Raw genomic sequence first — 17,786 nt, 5'->3', positions numbered from 1 at the left:
GGTTTGTATCACTGCAACATGAACATGGTTCCTGACCACAAGTATGGCTGGGGACGTGTCTCAGATTCCAGACAGCTCACTCACACCGAGCCCCATCGCCCCATCGGAGCGAGAAGCCTGTCACCCCGCTGCCTGCAAATGCCGCCCTCCCACCACGCTGGCCATCCTCTCCCAGCCTGATGGCATCCCGGAGGGACAGGGCTGCACAAAACGCCAGCTGGAAGGGAGAGACGTGCGACAAGCGCAACTCTGCCACTGTGCCCCGGCCCTTCCATCCTCCTCACTCTCCCCAAGGGTTAACAGGACAGGCGTTCACAGAGCGGGGAGGGTTTCTGGCTGACCTTGGCTGGGAAGCAGCGTGGCGTCGCTCAGCCCGGCCCCCCGTGTGTGAGCCGGTGGTCGGAGCGCTCACCGAGCCTGGGTGGAGGTAGATCCAGAGGAAACTCCACCTCCGCGGGAGCCAACCTGCTATTGCAGGAATTCCCAGTGAAATTCCCGCTTGGGCTGATCTGTCAGCGGATCCGTGAACTTTCCTTTACCTCTTGTGAAAGCAGCTACTTGAATGTGCTAAAAACAGAGCACGGGGAGAAACTGTGGCTGGAGCCGGACTCAGGGGAAAGGCTGGGAGGGGGCTTTGTGACCCCGGCATGCCTGAGAGGCACCTCCATGTGTGCTGCCTCACTCACAGGCTCCAGGGAGAAGAGTTTGATGCGAAATGCAATCCCATAATATCTCACCTGGCTTTGCTGCTGGGCTCCAGTGTTTCCCAAATGACACTCTGAAGATTTAGATCTTGGTGTATGGGATGGCTGAAGGCAGCTGAGTTTTCCTGGATGCCATAATCACCATAATTCATATAAAAAAACACTTTTTCCCTTGTTTCCACCCACTTCACCCCCATCTATTTAGAACCCACAGTCTGGTTTGGTTTTGGAGAAGGGGAATGCAAGAACCTTGTCCACCTATTCACCATGAGACTCCCCCATGGAACTTCTGTCCCCAAACATCTCCTCCTTCAGGTGTGCCCAGGTCTGTGGGATCCCATCCTTGGTGTCATGGGAAGTCTGGGGGTCCCTGGTTGAGGTGTGGAGCCTCTTGCATGATACCTATCTTGGGCTGCACAGCAAGGAAATATAAGACTCTACGCCTTCACCCAGCTGGGAGATGGGAACAGCTGCTTTAGGCTCCGCTTTTGGGAAGGGGTTTTTCTGCATCTCCTATCTCTGCCACTCTTGTGAGCCTTCCTTGGCAGCAACTTGATGCTCCCGGCCTTGCTGGATGTTTGCTTTTGTCTCTGGGCTGGCTCCACCTGGCTGCATACATCAGTGCCAGTGCCCTGCTGCCCTCTTCACTGTTAGTCAAGCCGTTCTCAGCACAGAGCTGCTCTGTGATTCTTCCCTTAGTCCAGGGCAGCTCCTATTTGGGAGACGAAAAGAAAAAAGATGGGGGAACTGATCCCCGAGAGACATGAGCTTCTAGCAACCCAAGCAAGGATCCCTTTCCTTTCTGCAAATGCCCAATGTCCTTAGTCTCCTAGGCTTGGCATTAGGAACATGCGAGCCTGGAGGCCAAAATTTTCCATACAAACACTTCAGAAATCTAGAGAATTTGGCCCACATGGTGACTTGCATTGCTGTCTTGCTGAACGTCCTCTGAGAAGCCAAGGGACCTTTCCATACCTCATCTGCTGGCACAGTCCCTCCTAACGCAGCAGAAACCTGTGTGGCTCCCAGAGGACACCACCAGCTCCATCCTGCCCCTCCAGCAGAGCAGCCCTGCAGTGGCTCTGTATCCCCCCAGCCCACCCATGCCTGGTGGCACTGCCTCCTGTGCCAGCTGTGCACAAGGCAGGATTTAGCTGCGGGATTTGGTCACCCTCCTCCCCACTGTACAAAATAATAATGGGACAGGGAGGGAGAATAAGCACTGTGTATTCTTGAGGGACAAGTGGCACTGTGCTGTGCCATCAGTGTGCACCGGGGTCCGGACTGGGTATGTGTGCGTGAGAGCTCAGGTCTCTCTGCTCTCCTCCTCCTGTCTCCTTTTATTCACCTCCATGAAACATAGGAAGTCAAAGCCATTCATTTGGCTATTTGTGGCTCGCTCCCCACGCCCCGGTTGCCTCCCCTGCCCCCTGCAGCCTCTCGGCTCTCTGCTTGCCCAGCATCCTTGACCCCGAGGAGTCTGGTGTGTATGCACTTCCCTTCTGGCCCATAGAAAGCGCCACTCTGAACTGGTGCCTCGATAAGTCTGCTGTGGGAAGGCAGGGGCTCCTGGGCTCTCACACTGGGCTTTCCCATGTAGCATTTCCTATGCTGTCCCTGCAAGCAGGGTGGTAGGAGCTCTCTGGATGGCAGTGCCCCTCTGTCCTCTTCAGTCTCTCCTTGATAAAAGCCACAGTGCATGAAGGGAGATGTTCTCCCAAGGAGGATGCTTGAAATTCTCAGCTGGTGGATTAAGGTTGGCACCCCTCAGCTCACTTGTAGTAAAGGATTGCAAAAAAGTTCTGACCCCTAAGTCCCTTCTTTGCAGTGGTTATGTAGACAAGGCTCTGCTGTTGTGTCCCAGAGTTTGGGATGAATGGGACCTGTGTGCACTCCAGGGTAAGCACAGGGCTGGGGCTGAAACCACCAAAGGGCTGGGGATGAGGAAAAGCTGGAAGAGAGGGAGGGGGAAATCTTGGGTGAGGAGAGGCTCAGCATTGAGGTCTGGGACAGCAGAGTGATATGTCAGAAATATCTCAGAAATCTCTCCTCTGCCTTGCCAAAGCATGACATCCTCAGAGCTTCAGCCATGGGCTGGGGACTGCAGTGTGCCCTCCATCCCCAGCACCATGAGGACAGAAGTACAGTGTCTATGCAGGGCTGCACAAAACCCTCCTACCAGTGAGCACCATGGCCACGAGACAGAAGTGCAATCCTGGCAAAAGTGCAGTCTTGGCCTCCTCCACCCATGGTTAGAGCAAAAGCTGCTTTGGCACATCTGCATCTTGTTGTGCACAGCAGGTCCCTTTGCAGTGATCTGAAAGCAATCAGGTTGGGGATGGAACTGGATTCCTGGGGCTGCTGGCTGAACTGGGGGCAATGGAAACACGGTACACCAGATTACTGGAGAGCCCTGGGGGTGAGGGCAGCATCCTCCTTGTCTTGACACCACCCTGACTCACTTCTGCCTCATGCCAGGTGCACCATGATGCTGAGTGGAGCTGGATCACCAGAGTCTCACCACATCCCTCTCTCCTTTCAGTGATGGCACCACCAATAAAGCCCATCCCCTGCTTATCTCCTCATCAGTGGGGCCAGCAGCACGGCTGTCCCACCACCGAGCAGCGAGCCCTGATCTCATCTGCACGCCGCACACTTGCAGCTCGAACAATAACCTCCTTCCCTGCCCGACACAATTCCCAGAAATGCACAGCCTCCTGCTAAAGCCTCCCCAAGGGAAAACATGCCAGCCAGCCTGTCGGCACCAGCACAAGCATCGCTGCCAGCCGCTGGCAAATGCAGCCCAAGGGGGGGAACCTCACACTGTGTACAGCGATAACATGGGTGTGCTGTGTGGGGTGGAGGCGAGCTGCAGCCCTTGGGGCCATCCTTCAGCTGCTGTGCTCAGGAAGTCCCTCTCCCAGTGGGCACAGTGCCCAGCCCCATCACCCTTCCAGGAGTGCACGCTCACTGCCCTCACCCTGACCTACGCGTGGGTGCATGGGGGATGCTGGCAGAGTTGTTGGGGCAGAACTCAGCCTGAGAATGAAGGCAGAGATGAGGCTTACATGATAAGGTTCCCATCCTATAGAGGGTCTTCAGCTTCCAGCTGCATCTCACAGCACATATAGCTCATTCTTTTCCTCTGCATGTTTAAGTCATCATTGCTTCCCGATTCAACAAGCAGGGTGCTACCAGTGAGTGTTCACCCCACGCTAACTGAACTGGGGTCAGCCAGCATCTTGCGTGCCCATCCTTTCTCCCAAGGCTTTTCTAGAGGTCTCTCAAACCTTTGGAAGGCTTGCTGGCCTTTCTTCCCTGACCATGTGCCTAGCTGGGGTCAGACATGCCCACTGCCTCACTGCAGCAGCCCCAAAGCCACAGCAATGCCAACTGCAGCCCTGGCACACAATGTATGTTCTCTCCACCTCCTCCAGCAGACCCCTGTGCAGAAGGCAGATACCAGCCCCATCCCATAGCCCCACACTGATGGGGACCAGCATCCAGCACCACGCTGCTGGCACGGTCCCCACCGCGGGCGCATTGTTTGCTGGAGCACACGGGGAAGGCCAGCAGGACAGACTCGCTGGCTGCATCCAGCTTCCTGCTCCTGGCGCGGCTGCTGCCTGACATCATTGCTCCTGGTGGGAACGGCGGCCCCGGCCCCACTAGGGTCCTGATGGCAGTGATAAGCTCCTGACCTCCTGCCCTGCTTCCAGCCCCCTCAGACTGCTGTCCCCCCCACCATCATGGCATGAGGTGTGATATTCTGCATCAGCATAGACACGGCTGATACGATGCTCCCGTCACCTCCCCATTCACCTCCAAGCATGCGCCGTGCCATAGGACAGATGGGAAGTGGGGACCAAGCCAGTACCCCAGTCTGCATCTGAGCACAAGTCCTGGAGGGGACTGTTATCCATTTGGCATCATGTATAACAGCCAGAGAGGGACAGCCAAAGGGCTGCCTGTTCTCATGCTGAGTTTCCTCATGGTAAAGCCCCGCTTCACTTCATCCCCAAACATGTGGGGTACCTGCAGAGGATATTTCCAAACCACTTCCAGCCAGACCCTACCAAAAGCAACTCCCAAAGCATCTTCAGAGGCTGCAACACCCTGAAGACAAGGGGATGGATCCGTTGCCACTGGGCCCCACACCGAACATTCCCCCAGCATCAGCAAGAGCTTGGGAATGGCTCCTATCTCCGTGGGGGTTTCCTGGCCATAACCATCCTTGGCACCATTTCCCGACTTCCCCATGGCACAATACCTGGCACAGCAGCAACAGGGCTGGAGTTTCTCCCTGAGCTAGATCCCCGACCAGACTGTTTATATTTTTTATACAGCTTTTGGATAGTGGTGCAAAGGCAACAGCATCCCTTACCTCGTGCTGGCACTGGACATGGGCTGGAAAAAGGGGGACATGCAGCTGAGAACACATAACACACTCCCCAGCATATGTATGGCACTGTGCCCCCCACCCCTGCACCTCCTGTACCCCAGCCCCATGCTTTCCCCTGGGCAGTGCGTCCCTGTCCCCAGCCAGCAGAGTGCATCCCACAGAGTTGCCTCCTGCCCTTGTCCAAAGGTGCTGCTGTGCTCAGCACTTCACTGCAGCTGCTGCCAGCGCTGCTCAGAGGGTTTTTCCTCACAGCCTGACCCCCCCGGCTCCATCCTTCTGGCTCCAGCCCACTGGGGATGGAAGATTTCTCCTCCCTGAATAAAAATATAACTGCATAATCTGCTCAGCCCTGCTGTTGATCCTGACTGCATCCTCCCGTCCTGAGCTTTCCTACAGTGCCTTTTACACCGGTAATAGCACAGGGCTCCTTCTCCCATCATTGTTGACTCGACAATGAAAACTGTTTGTATTATTGTGTCCCCGAAGCTTTGCCAATAGCACATGTGTCCTGAGCTGATAGCAACAGGGCTTTGGCAAGGCTCAGGCTCCATCAGATAAGAGCCTTTAACCTTATTTCTCCGGCTCAAGCATGCCACGGAGGTGGCCCCAGTGTGGCCACGTGCTGAGCTGTCCCCTGTACTTCAGATGGAGATGAGGTGATGAGGCTGGAGGTGCTTGGGGTGGGCAGCCTGGGAACAGGCAGCAGAGAAGCCGTGGAGGAAAAATGCAAAGATAGAGTGACCTTTATCAGTCTTGTCTTTTAGAGCTGCCAGTGCAACGTATTCGTGCTCTAATTTCCGCAGTGTTTCCAGTGAGGCACTGAAAAGGAAAAGTTCCTCTGCCCCAAGGCTGCAAAGAGAAAAAGCTCTCGGCCCTTTCTCTTTATTAATATTGTTGTCATTATTGTTAGTGTTATTCTCTCTCAAGACAGAAGCAGTGTGTCAGATCTGATCTGGTGTATCATGCCATTTCCAGGGGGATTGTGCCACCAAGAGCAGAGAACAGCTGGGCAAACTGAGGCACGGGGCTGCAGCCATGTCTGCCCCACCTGAGCCAGTGCATGGAGAACCCAAGAGGAATACACTCGGTCCAGAGGTTGCAGAAGCTGGGAGCAGAGCTGCAGCCAGCTCCATCTGTGCCGGGAGGTGAGGTAATGCCTGTGCTGAGCTCAGCCACACTGGGAGCTGCAGGGGCTCTGGAGAGCAGCAAAGCTTTCCCAGGTGCAGGCGTCCTGCGCTACTGCTGCAGTGGCTGTGCTGGGGGGAATGTTCCATAGCCTGCACCCCGCTGCCTGCCGGGATGTAGGAGCAGAGAGGCAGCAAGCAGCCACTGCTGAGCAGCTGCTGAGGGCTGGGATGCAGAGAGGTAGAGGTGTGATCACTCTTCCTTGCTCAGTGCCTTTCCTTACCTGCAGTGAAAGTGGCACTGCACCCATGATGCAGCATGGACCCATTTATCCATGATGCTCTCAGATGATGCTTTCACTTCAGTGATGCTCAAAGGGAGATGTGCAAACATGCAGTGAGCAGACGTGGAGCAGAGCTCCAAAGAGTTTCTCTAAAGAGGGGCTGCACTTCTCCTTGCCAAACCCAACCTGATGCCTAATGACACTGCTCCATTTGTTTCCTCTGGCACTCAAGTGCATGTCCAGAGCAATGATCCTGGGCAGACAGGATCCAGATTGTTGGATGGAGCCATATAGCACGTGATATTTTCTGCCACCATGAGTGCCCAGGTGATGCCAAGCAGACTGCCAGCCTGCTGCCTGTTCCTGGGAGGATCCAGTGCCATGGGCAGAGCACATTTGCTTGCTATAATAGAGAAACTAAATGGTGCCGATCGAAGCAGCTGAACGGCAGCCAAATGTGCTTCTCAGCGGCTTTTCTGCACTCTGTATTCATGTATTTGGCATGAGCAGCTCCACATTGAGGTAATTCATTAATGCCGAACCAAAAAATGTGTTTATGGGGGGCTTGGAATAGTTGGTGGAAGTGTAAGACTTTCCTTCCTGACAGCGGGGTTCTCTCTGTGATGAGAACCAAGCACTGCAGCATCCACCACAATCAGCTGCAGGGAAGCAGAAGCAGGACGAGCTCTCTGCCCCTATAGAGGTGCTCAGAGTCCTGTCCAGCATCCCCTCTCAAAGCCTGGAGCCACATTGAGATGGTGGCGATGGGGACGAGCTGCTCCAGAACAAAGAGTGAGGAAACAGGAGGAAAGCCCCAGCCTGGCTGAGTCTATTCCATTCTCACACCTTCATTCCATCACTGGTGGAAAATTGCCCATCTGATGGTTTGGGTGACGGCAGGGACAGCAGAGGGTACCCAGTCCTGGGGACTGCCATGGCTTGGGGGGCATCTCCACTAAATCATCCGTGCTCTTCACCTGTTCAGACTGAACCAGAAATGAAGAAATATAGCAAATGAGCAGAAAGCAGAAGGGTAAAATGATAGCTGGGCTCTCTCCACAGGAGATACCTTGGGGGATGACCATGCTGTCATTTCCACCATCTACCTCCCGTTGCTTGGGGTAGGAAGAAGCCTGGCCCTTCACCCTGGGACTTGTGTAGGGTTTCTTGGTATCAGCCATGGCCATGGGGACACATCACCTGCAGCTACGCCGGTGTCAGGATGTACAGTGTGCTGCAGGGTTGGGAGCTCAGCTGGATCCTTTGTGACCCTCGTGAGCATTTGTCTGCAAGGAAGCCAGGCCCTCGAGAAAGGGAGTCTCCACTGAAACCTGAAACATTTCCCAGCAGATGACTTCAGCGTCCCGCCAGGGCTCTCACGCAGCCCGGCCTTTGCTCTGCAGGAAGTGCCTTTCTTTGGAAAGCCTTTGTTCCAGCCTGGCTGTGGCCCTGGGGGAGCAGATGGGACTGCCAGTGTGGGGCAGCTCATGGGGTGCTGGAGGTGACACAAAGCAGCCCTGCCTGTGTGGTGTCCCCAGCGATGGGCACCTTCTGCCCAGGGCAGAGGACTGGAGATGGATGGTTTTCAGGGTCCCTTCCAACACAGTCCAACCCAATCCACCCCATCCTACCATTGTCTCATTCTCTGATCTATGATTCTATGATTCATATGATCCCATGATTCTACGATTCTGTGATTCTATGATTCCATGATGGTATGATTTATGGTTCCCTGCCCAGACTGTGTCACTGCAGCCCTACAGTGTTTCAGCTCCATGTGCTGCATGCCTTAGCTCCCTTTGCACCAAGAAATGGCCATCAGCCACGATGAATAACAAATATCTCACTGTGCAGTGACCCAGTGCATGCAGCTAAACTCCTAGGGGCACCCCACATTGCCAACCCCGCAATGGTAATTGCATAGTAGTGAATGAAAAAGGAATGCAGGATTTGCAGCCTGCCCGTGGTACCCAAACCCTGGGACAGGCTTGGGAATCTCTGTCCATGTGTTCCACAAAAGGAGAATTTGCTACTCTTGGTTCAGCACTTGGCTATGGCTGCACCAGAGGCCCTCCCTGCACCCACCTCCCCAGCCCCAGTGCAAATTTGGTGAGCAAATCCTTTGCATTTGCTTGCACAGTACAGGCACACACCGGTGCACACCCACAGCCCACCCAGCAGCAGAAATAACGCAGGGCTCATCCAGCATCACTCATCCCTATCTGCTTACAGAACCCCGGAGTACCTCTGATGTACCCCACGGATGGCCCAGGTGGTGCCGTGTGTATTTTTAGGTGGCTGAGAGCCCGGTGTGGATGAACAGGCAGCGGCGAGAGGTGGGAGGCGGGGAGGGAAAATGCCTTTGTGCTGGTTGGGGGGGGGGAAGGGGGAGAGCGGAGGCTGCCGGCTCCGCCGCGCTTCCTCTGCGAGGTGTGGCGCTGGGGCTGCGCGGCGCGGGACGCGGCGAAGGGAAAAGGGGGGCCGGGGTGGGGGCTGCGAGCTGCCGTCCTAAAAAATGGGGAAAATGGTAAAGGAAATTCAAGGGGAAAAAAAAAAATAGGAATTCTGAGCTTTTGCACCAGGGTGGGGTTCAGCTCGTCTGACGCCAAGGGTGGGTGAGGAGCCCCCCGGAGAAAGGAAAGGAAGTGTCAGGGGGGCTGCGTGCCCCCACAGTGGGGATGCTGATCCAGGATGGGGGCTTTGTCCCCTATGTGGGTTGCACCGAGGTCTCATCCCGGGATGGAGCACTGATATTTGCCCACTGGGATGAAGCACACGGCTCTGCCCCATGGTCACTGCATGGTTTTCCTGCGCCAGGGTCCCAAAATGCAGCACCGCATGGACCCCTGCTGCGTGCTGCCCCATTCCAAACCCTTTTTGGGCAATGCTCAGGAAGAGCCTTTGGTCCAGCCCCAGGGTGCTGCTGTGCTGCAGGGTGGGGGCTCGTGGGGACAACACTGTGTGCTCTGCCACAAGCAGCCGTGGGCAGGAGTGAAGAGCAAAGAGCAAATCTCGGAGCTCAGCAGAAGCGGGCTGCTCCTGGGGTGCAGTGATGCTGCACGGCCCTGATGGGATGGGAGCAGCACAGAGGGGCTCCCTGCAGCCATGCGGGCTCTCCTGTGCTCCAGTGCTGACGAGCTCTTGCAAACTATTAAGAAGAAACTGCAGGAATGTGAAGGATATCTATCGTGAAGCCTCCGTCACTCTGCTAGCGATGGAGGAATAAACGAGACAAGATTTTGTTATATATATATATATATATATTTATGGCCTTTGCTTTGTTTAGGGTTAACTGCAGATTGGCTTTTTTCAAATCACTTCCAGACACACACAAACCATGGCATGCAACACCCCACGGCTGCAGGGAGGCTGGGAGGGAGCCGGGCTGTTGCACAACGCTGTGCCCCAACTCTTCCTGCACCCGGGTTTCGGATTTCAGCTCTGGGCATCTCCGCAGCCAGAGGGGTTTGGGGCCATTCCCCAGGGCTGAGCTGTGCATGAACCCCATGGACTTGGGGTGTCAGGGGGTGCATCTCGCTGCCTGCCAGCTGCCCCATGCCAAGGGCAGGAAGAGCCATCGGACCACGTCGCCCAATGCTTGGCATGTCGCCTGGTAACGCGTTCGCCGCTATGGCAGATCTCTGTCGGGTGGCAGGAGGGCTTTGAGCCGTGAGCTGGCATGGGGATGGGATGCTGCCACCAAATGACAGTGTGCCGTGGATCCGGGCAGGTCTGGGCTGCCATCATCCCACCTCTGAACCCAGCGTTCCTCCAAAGTGGCTGGGCAGGCAGGATGGGGATGTGTTGCTTTTCATGCGAACGGGAAGACAAGGCGAGATTTCTCAACTGGCACAAATGAAACCCACCAGAACGGTGTTGGGGGAGAGGACTCGGCCCTGCCTTCACCCCACGGCTGCTCCTGACCCCGGAATGGTGACCGTGGCCAAAACACACACATAGAATGGCTTGTAAGGAAAATAACCTCGGAGTGCCGAGCATCCCCTGTGCCCTGCGAACACACAGAGAATCCAAACGCTTCCCCTTCGCACGGGCAGATCCCAAGCAGCCAGAGACGGGGCTTGAGGAAAAAAAATAAAAGGAAGCAAGCAAAAATAAGAAGGGAAAGAGCGGAGAGCAGAAACGAATCGCGCTCCTCGTCGGGAGGAAGGGAATGGGGCCGCACATCCACAGCGCTCCCACCCGGCCCTCCCGGGCGGCTCTTCCTGGGGACGCCCTGTCTCTCCTCCTCCTCCTCCTCCCCTCCGCCCGCTGATTGGTCCACCCCGGCTATATTTTGCCCCTTCCAGCCCAACATCATCCCAAAAAGTTTTTTTTTTGGGGGGGGGAAAAACGGGGAAAAAAAAAAAAAGAAAAAAAAGCAAAGGAAAGAAACCAAAACAACCCAAGGCGACCCCAAATCCCCCCGAAACCACCCGAACGCGGGCGAAGAAGCGAGCGGAGCTGCTCGGCGGCTGCAGGAGGCGGCGGGACGCGCGGGACTCGGTTCTCTCTCCGGCACCCGCTCGGGTCGGACACAAAGTGCTGTCCAGCTGGAATGAATATATCTGAGTCAAACTACTGCCGAGAGGAGATATCGCAACCCCGGGGCGACTGTTCATGGGTCACCGGCGCCGTGCCGGCCGCTGAGCCCGGGCTCGCCTTCCCTCGGCCCCCGGGAGCCGCCTCCCCCTCCAGCCGCACGCCCAGCCCCGAGCCCGGCTTCGCCTTCGGCCCCGCGGCCCCCGGGGCGGCCCCCGGCGCGGCCCCCAGCCGCACGCCCAGCCCCGAGCCGGGCTATGGATACAGCCCCCCGGCGGGCCGAGCCGAGGGGAAGGCCGGGGAGGATTCCCGCATCCGCCGGCCCATGAACGCCTTCATGGTTTGGGCGAAGGATGAGCGCAAACGGCTGGCGCAGCAAAACCCCGACCTGCACAACGCCGTGCTCAGCAAGATGCTGGGTGAGTGGGGTGCGGTGCGGGTACGGGACTAGGGGATGGGAGGAAGGGGAGATGGGGAAGGGTGAGGGGCTGGGGGTGTGGGGATACGGGGCTGGGAGCTGAAGGACTTGAGGCTGCGGGTGGGGGGTGTATGGGTACGGGTTTGGGGGATGTAAGGTTACAGGGTTGCTGTTGCAAAGGTATGGGGCTGCGGGGCGAAAGGGTGTGGGGATGAAGTATGTAAGGGTATGGGGACAGGATGTGTAAGGGTATGAGGATGGGGATGTAGGGATATGAGGCTGGGGGATGTAAGAGTACTAGGCTGGGGAACAGAGCTGGGGGATTGTAAAGGTACTGAGCTGGGAGGTGCAAGGATGCTGGGGGTTGTAAGGGTACGAGGCTGGAGGAGTAGTGTTATGGTGCTGGGCATGTAAGGATACAGAGCTGGGAGATGTAAGAGTACAGGGATGGAGATGTTAGGGTACGGGGTTTGGGATGTAGGGATATGGGGCTGGGAGTGTGAGCTACAGATGTACAGGAAAGAGGTATGCTCAGATATGGGGTTGGGGATGTGAGTTACTGGTGCGCAAAGCTAAGGATTTGGGCTGCAGACATACGGGGAACTGGGTTATAGGATACAGGGCAGTGGGATGCACAGGTATAGGGCTGGGGATGCAGGTTGCAGGAGTACAGGTGTGAGAATGTGGATTGGAAGAGTATAGTGCTGCAGGATGCTGGCATGTAGGACTGGGAATAGGGGCTATGTGGGGGGGGGAGGTTCGGGATGCAGGGTTAGAAGAATAAGAGTGCATGCTGTAGGGCCACATGGAAGCAGAATGCACAAATGTGGCTTGGGTTGTGGGGGTACAGGGCTGAGGATGTGGTCTGCAAGGGTATTGGACATTGAGACATGGAATACGCAGGCGTTGGGCTGGGGATACAGGGGTGCAGGGCTGGGGAAGTGGGCTACAGGAGTTTGGGGCTGGGGATGTGGACCGTGAGAGTGAGGGGCTGTTGATACAATAACGCAGATCTGGCAGTGTGGACTATAGGGCAGCAGGATTATAGGGCAGTGGTGTGCAGGAATACAGGGCTGAGGATGCAGGCTGCAGGGATTCGGAGTGCTGGGATGTAGGTTGTAAGGGTAGAGGCTGTGGAACACAAGCTGCAAGGATAGGAGTACATGGAGTGCGAGGATAGGGGCTATGAAGGACGCTGGAAGGGTACAAGGTTGTGGGATGCAGACTGCAAAGATACAGGGCTGCGGGAGATGGTTACAGGGGCAAGGTGCTGAGGGCTGCAGGGCTGCAGGATAGGGCTGTGAGGTTACAGGTCTGTGAGATGCAAACTGCAGGGACACAGGACCAAAGCATGCTGAGTGTAGGGCTGTGGGATTAACGGCTCTGGGGTGCAGCACTATGGTCCCACAGAATGTGGGACTGTGGGATGGGGGGTTAGAGAGATGCATGCACACAAGAGGAGGGGAAGCAGGGCTGTGGGTTGCACAGCTGTGGAGATGCAGGATACGGGAACACAGGGCTGCAGGATGCGGGACGCACGGCTGTAGGATGCGGGATGTGGGAACACGGGAAGCAGGATATGGGTCGCCAGAGCTGCAGGATGCGGGACTACGGGAAGCAGGATATGGCCGGACGGGGCAGCAGGATGCAGAGACACAGCACTGCGGGATGCGGGGACGGGGAGCTCAGGAGATGGGGCTGTGGGTGCGGCTGGGGGACGGGCAGTTCGGGCTGTGGGTGCGGGATGCAGATGATTGGGCACCCTGGGGCCAATCTCCCCTCTTCCCAGGGATTTGCAGCATCATGTCTGCAGCTGGGACATGGAGACGGCCCCGCTTGGGACCCCGCTCTTTGTCCAGCACCAGGGCCCAGGCTGGGCACTGAGCCCGCTCAGCGCACCCCTCTGTGGGGGTCCTGAGGCCAGGCCGGTGTCACTGAGCTCCCTGTCCCCTTGCAGGCCAGTCATGGAAAGCCCTGAGCGCCAGTGACAAGCGTCCTTTCGTGGAAGAGGCCGAGCGGCTGCGAATCCAGCACCTCCAGGATCACCCCAACTACAAGTACCGCCCGAGGAGGAAGAAGCAAGCCAAGAAAATCAAGAGGATGGAACCCAATATCCTCCTGCATAACCTTTCCCAGCCTTGCAGTGACAACTTCAGCATGAGTCACCACGGCGGCAGCCAGCCGGGCCACCCCCAGCCTCCCCCACTCAACCACTTCAGAGAACTCCACTCCATGGGGTCGGATATTGAAAACTACGGCTTGCCAACTCCCGAGATGTCTCCCTTGGATGTCTTGGAACAGACCGAGCCGGCCTTTTTCCCCCCGCACATGCAGGAGGACTGCGGCATGATGCCCTTCCGCGGGTACCACCACCACCACCCCCAGATGGAGTTTCCCCAGGAGAAGTGCCTGGGCCGGGACGTGGCCGTGCCCTACGCGCAGCCCCCAGCGCACTTGGCCGATGCCATGAGGACTCCCCACCCCTCCGGCCTCTACTACAACCAGATGTGCTCGGGGACTCAGAGCGGGCTTTCCGCCCACCTGGGCCAGCTCTCACCTCCCCCCGAAGCCCACCACATGGAGAGCGTGGATCACTTGAACCAAAGCGACCTTTGGACGGACGTTGACCGCAATGAGTTTGACCAATATTTGAACATGAGCAGGACTCGTCCCGAAGCCTCGGGACTGCCTTATCACGTCTCCCTGTCCAAAGTGACTCCTAGGAGCATCTCCTGCGAGGAGAGCAGCTTGATATCCGCCCTGTCCGACGCCAGCAGCGCCGTCTACTACAGCCCATGCATCACCGGCTAGGCTGGCGCGTGCACCCAACGCAACAAGCCAACGAGCAGCCAATCCTCCTCTAACCGCGAGCTCCGTAATATGTAGAGTATCTCATTAAATGCATCGCTTTCTTTCTTTAAAAAAAAAAAAAAAAAAAAAAGAAAAAAAAGAAAAAAACACCTAAAAAACCACAACCCAACCATGCTGAACGCACCGATATACCGTATCTCTATATAACACATAGATGCCTTCCCAAAGCCAAAGGTTAACCACGCGCTAGCCCGCCTGCCCGCTGCAGCTCCCATCGCTCCATCCTCTCGGGGGCATTTTTTAGGCAATTGCAGTGAATCCTGCCTGAGCCAACCCAGCACCAACACCATCACCCATGGCCCAGCACCCAGCCCTAGGAACTCGCGCACTGGGGGCCCTCGGGAGCCCTTTTCGGGGGCTGTTGAAGACTCGTGGTGCCCGGTTGTGGTGGTCTTTAGGACAGTTTTTACTGTATTCTCAGCAATATATTTTAATTGGGCAACAAAACTATATTTTTACTAAGCATTTTTATATATATAAAATGGTATTTAATGTCTTTTCTTTTTGTTGTCGTCGTCGTTTTGGTGGTTCGTTTTTTTTTTTGTTTGTTTTTTACTATTAGACTTTTTAAAAAAGAAATCAAGGGATATCCATGAGATCTAAAGCATTTATGTAGCAAAGCTGGATTTAAAAAAAAAAAAAAAAGAAAAAAAAGAAAAAAAAAAAAGGGGGGGAAAAGGAGATATTTTGTGAAAAAGGGAGTTACCGTGTAAATATTGTGGAACAATCGACTGGAATTTTGTACAAAGGAAAAATACGACTGCTAACACTTTTATTGTCTAGAACTGTACGGCGAGCAAACTGTTTGATACTGGTTAATTATTAAAACATCTTCATCTAATTGCTCCCATCTTGTGCTCTTGTTGTGTGAACACATTTTTTCCGCAAATCCATGTCGGCCCAACCAGTTCCAGATTGCTGCCGGCGCTGATGATGAACCTGGCACATGGGGCCGGGCTGCCCGGTGCTGGGGGCTCGCGGCCGCCCGCGGAGCAGCAGCTGTTCCTCTAATAAAACATGCGATATCCTCCTCCTACAACGTGCCTTCGTGTGGTCATTGTGCTGCGAAGCTGCCGGGGGGGTCACCGTGTGCTCACAGCTTTTTTCCTATGGGATGCCTCAAAAATCACATCGCTCCACTCGGGGTGCTCCATGCTCTGTCTTGCAGCGTCCCCACATAGGAGTGTTCCTGTAGATTGGGGTATCCCCATAGCTTGGAGCATTCCCATGTCTTGGAGCATCCCTATAGCTTGGATATCCCCATAGCTCGGATATCCCCATAGCTTGGAGCATCCCTATAGCTTGGATATCCCCATAGCTTGGATATCCCCATAGCTTGGAGCATTCCCATGTCTTGGAGCATCCCTATAGCTTGGATATCCCCATAGCTTGGATATCCCCATAGCTCGGAGCATCCACATAGCTTGGAGCATCCCCATAGCTTAGAGCGTCCATAGCTTGGAGCATTCATAGCTTGGAGTATCCGTAGGTTGGAACATCCATATGTTGGAGCATCCCCATAGCTTGGAGCATGCATAGCTTGTAATATTCCTATAGTTTAGTGCACCCCTTAGCTTGGAGCATCCATAGCTTGGAATATTCCTATAGTTTAGAGCACCCTTTAGCTTGGAGCATCCATAGCTTGGAATATTCCTATAGTTTAGAGCACCCCTTAGCTTGGAGCACCCTCACAGCTCAGAGCATCCCCACAGCTCGGAGCCCCCAGCCCTGCATGCCCTCACTCCCTGCTGAGCACCCACAGCCCCATTCATCCCCCATCACTCCCCCCCCATATTTGCAGCACTCAGTGTTTGCAACGCGGCCGTTTGCAGAGCAGTGTTGCATAAAACGCTGGTGGTATCCGTTCCTTGAATGATGAGTGATTTAAACCAGGCCGATATAGCCAAAAAAGGCTATTAAAAAAAAAAAAGAAAAAAAAAAAAAAAAAAAAAAAGAAAATGAATAGAAGAAGAGTTTTTTGTTGTTGTTGTTGGCAGAGAATTGCCTTTTAGGGGAAATGGATATTTAACAAATGACATTAATTTTCGAGCTTCTCCTAAATTAAATTCACATTAGTGTTAACAGGACTCAATCCCGACTCACTTTTTTTTGAGCAAAGTGCTAATAAAACGACCCCGTTTGGGGCCGCCGATGCGTTCCCATTAAACGCCAGCAACGAAACCTCGGCGTGTTTCCATATACAGTCTGCAAAAAGGGGGGAATACATGGAAAAATGACATCATTACCTACACGGGAGGGCTGGCGGGCGACGTGTGCCAGAACCGGGGCTGAAACAAACAAACAACACCCGAAATGAGAAGCATCCTGTGCCGCCGCCGATGACTATGAAAGGAAGCAGCCTTCTATAGGCTCCATCCCGCAGCAGCCCAGGAGGAAGGAGCCAAGGGAAAACAGCAAGCCCTGACTGATTTTCCAGCCCTCAGCTTCCAGGTACCATCCCCCCCCCCCCACCCCTCCCTCCCACCCTTGTGAGTGTGTGCTCATTTCCTGCCATTGCAAAGCATCACTCCGCCATCCCGCACCCATCTGCCCTCGGGTAGCTTTGAGCTCCGGGTGCTTTTCAGCTGCTGTTTCTTGGATTCCAAATAGAATCCAATGTGTTTTAGGGGTTCCCAAAGCTGGGCATGGGTGGGACGTTCCCCAAAGCACCTGTGTTGGAAAATCATTGCAAATATTGCTGTGAGGTGAGGGATGGAGTGGGGTCTCCTCACTCTGACCAAGGATGCTGCAGCAGGGCTGGGTGCCAGCTGGGGGAGCAGGCAGGGCACTGTGGGGGGAGCAGTGGTTATCCCCTTACCCCCATCCTTGCCCATGGGCACATCACTCAGATACAGAGGCTCCAGAACGCAAAACCCTTCCTTGCACAGCCACAGGTTGCACCAAGCCTCACTGAACAGCACCCACGGCAGGTTGGGGCTGGCACCCCTTGTTTTGAGGTCAGCCCCATTCCCTGCAGACAGGGGGACAAGGAAGTAGCAAGAAAGCAGGGAACAAGCCTGTCCTTTGCAGAAGGACCAAATGCATGCTGGGCTGCACCCCTGGGGTCTCCTCTCTGCTGCACAGGGCTGCAAAGCAAGCCCTGCTTGTTGCTGGCTGCCCCTGCAGCAGCCCACTAGGACTTACAGCATGCAGCCCCAGAGATGCAATGTGCTGCAACCTCCACTGCAGCGCTGCAAAATCACGTAGCGGTGCAGGAGCGCTTTGCAGCAGTCAGACCCGTTCCTGAACAGCCGGAGCCCAGCCAGACCTTGCTGTGTGGTTCACAGCAAAGCTTCTGCACGCAGCCCTTTGTATGAATAACAAAGTGTAATTTGCCTGGTACCGCACAGGGCTGAGTGTTGGGAGCACGGTGGGGGCAGCCATGCAGTGCCGGCGGAGGCTCGGCCCCATTGCTCCTTGTCCTCCCACGGGTGCATCCTGCTC

The 17,786-nt window shown here is 55.4% G+C and overlaps 1 protein-coding gene across 1 annotated transcript; it reads left to right on the top strand.

Annotated features, from left to right (window-relative positions):
- The first annotated feature begins 10,830 nt into the window (after positions 1-10,830).
- SOX18 (SRY-box transcription factor 18) lies at positions 10,831-15,020 on the top strand. The gene is made up of 2 exons (XM_052683598.1): positions 10,831-11,472; positions 13,429-15,020. Exons 1-2 carry the CDS (start codon positions 11,070-11,072, stop codon positions 14,280-14,282), a joined length of 1,257 nt encoding a protein of 418 aa, XP_052539558.1. The 5' UTR covers positions 10,831-11,069; the 3' UTR covers positions 14,283-15,020.
- Positions 15,021-17,786: the final 2,766 nt, after the last annotated feature.

Source organism: Tympanuchus pallidicinctus, unplaced genomic scaffold (genome assembly GCF_026119805.1).
Source record: "Tympanuchus pallidicinctus isolate F22 unplaced genomic scaffold, pur_lepc_1.0 scaffold20, whole genome shotgun sequence".
NCBI classification, from domain to species: domain Eukaryota; kingdom Metazoa; phylum Chordata; class Aves; order Galliformes; family Phasianidae; genus Tympanuchus; species Tympanuchus pallidicinctus.
The sequence above is the reverse complement of the archived record's forward strand: the minus strand, read 5'-3'. Positions and strand labels throughout refer to the sequence as shown.